Raw genomic sequence first — 1,643 nt, 5'->3', positions numbered from 1 at the left:
CTTCGTTCCCATCTGTTGAATATTCTGATTCCGTCGGAATATTCAATAGGCCTTTGGGTTATTAGATCTGTGTGGTCAACCTACTTAAGGTTTGTACCAGATTTACGGTCCTGAAAAGTGGTATCAGAGCTTTGGAAGGTCTCTGAAAGCCATGGGACAGAAGGTTTTGAGGTAAAGTTTGAAGCTTTAAGGCTTTTGAGTACAGATCTGTAGCAATGGACGATCAAGAGGTATCAACAAACAAGATTCCAAGACTAATTGGAGAAGAAAACTTTATTCGATGGAAAGTGTTGTTTGAAGTTGCGGTCAACTACAATAACCCAGAGTTGTGGAACTCAATCAAAGATGGACAGTATATTCCCTCCCTTGCAGCAAAGAACAGTGCCACCATTGAAAGCAAGATGAATAAACGAGACGACAAGGCACTATTAATGCTGAAATTGGGTCTCTCTTGGGAGATATTGACCAGTGTCAATCATCACAAAACTTCAAAAGAGATGTATGATGCAGTTATTGACATGTTTGAGGGAAATACAGAGCTAAGAGACATTAAAAAGGACAGATTGAAACAGCAGCTGGACCGCTTCAAGTTCAAGGAAGGTGAACGATTAAAGTCAGTGCTGCAAAGGTTCATGACCATTGTCAATGAAATCAGAACAACTGACTTACAGATTTCCGATTTTGAGCTGAATAAGAAACTGCTGTCCTCCTTGTCTGGCGAATGGTACATAGCCAGCAAGTTTATTAAAGAGAAGGTTGATTTTCCCAACTTCAAGTAGGATGATGTCTTAGCATTTCTAAAAGCTGCTGAGCATGAGATGATAGAGAACAACATGATAAAGGAAAAGAAGCCTACCTTTCCTGTCACAAATGCTCTTGTGGCACCAATGAACAATCTCTTTGTCAAGAATCATCAGAATCAGCCAATCATAGAAGAACCCTTGGAGACAGGGTCAGTCTGTGGAGGAAGTCAGTCCAGATTCAACATCCAAATGATTGAAGATGATAATGGCTCTACAGCTAGTGGAAATCCGCCCTATGCTCAAAATTCAAGTCATGGAACTAATTATCAAGAACTATCCTCCATGTTTACTGATTCCTACCATGCCTTTGTTGCAAAGAATCTGATTAACACAAGTATAGTGCAAGAGGACCTTGAATAGATAGATGTGGATGACTTGGAAGACATGGACATCAAATGGCAAGCGGCCATGTTAGCTGTAAGAAGCAAAAGGCTGTACAACATGGCTGGGAGATCATCATTCTCAGGACCAAATGACCGTATTGGTTTAGACAAGTCCAAAGCCATTTGTTACGATTGCCAACAGCCAGGACATTTTGCCAGGGAATGTAATCAACCAAAGCATCTTGGTAATCATATAAATCAGAACCAGTTCTACCAAAACCAACAACAGAATTACCAAGGGGCTCAACAGAGAAATCAGCAGGTTAATCACAATCCCTATCAGAATCACAACAGACTCCAGCAACAACAAACTCAGCCACAACAAAGAAACAATCAGCATCAAATTCAGGGCAATCAAAACAGTGGAAATGCCAATGTTGTCAATCAAGCTAGAGATCAAGGAAATGTTGCAGTGACTATGGTACCACAAGATGGGGAATTTGACTGTAGCAACCAT

At 40.7% G+C, this 1,643-nt stretch overlaps 1 protein-coding gene across 1 annotated transcript; it reads left to right on the top strand.

The window, feature by feature from the left end:
• The first annotated feature begins 215 nt into the window (after nucleotides 1-215).
• LOC143547019 (uncharacterized) lies at nucleotides 216-779 on the top strand. Its single transcript, XM_077038546.1, has one exon. The coding sequence runs from the start codon at nucleotides 216-218 to the stop codon at nucleotides 777-779; it is 564 nt and encodes a 187-aa protein (XP_076894661.1).
• The last annotated feature ends 864 nt before the right edge of the window (nucleotides 780-1,643 follow it).

This window comes from Bidens hawaiensis, unplaced genomic scaffold (genome assembly GCF_021521415.1).
Source record: "Bidens hawaiensis isolate Kalapana, Puna unplaced genomic scaffold, B.hawaiensis_p1.1 tig00000905_1, whole genome shotgun sequence".
In the NCBI taxonomy this organism is placed as follows: Eukaryota; Viridiplantae; Streptophyta; class Magnoliopsida; order Asterales; family Asteraceae; genus Bidens; species Bidens hawaiensis.
This window is presented reverse-complemented; position numbering and strand designations above follow the sequence as displayed.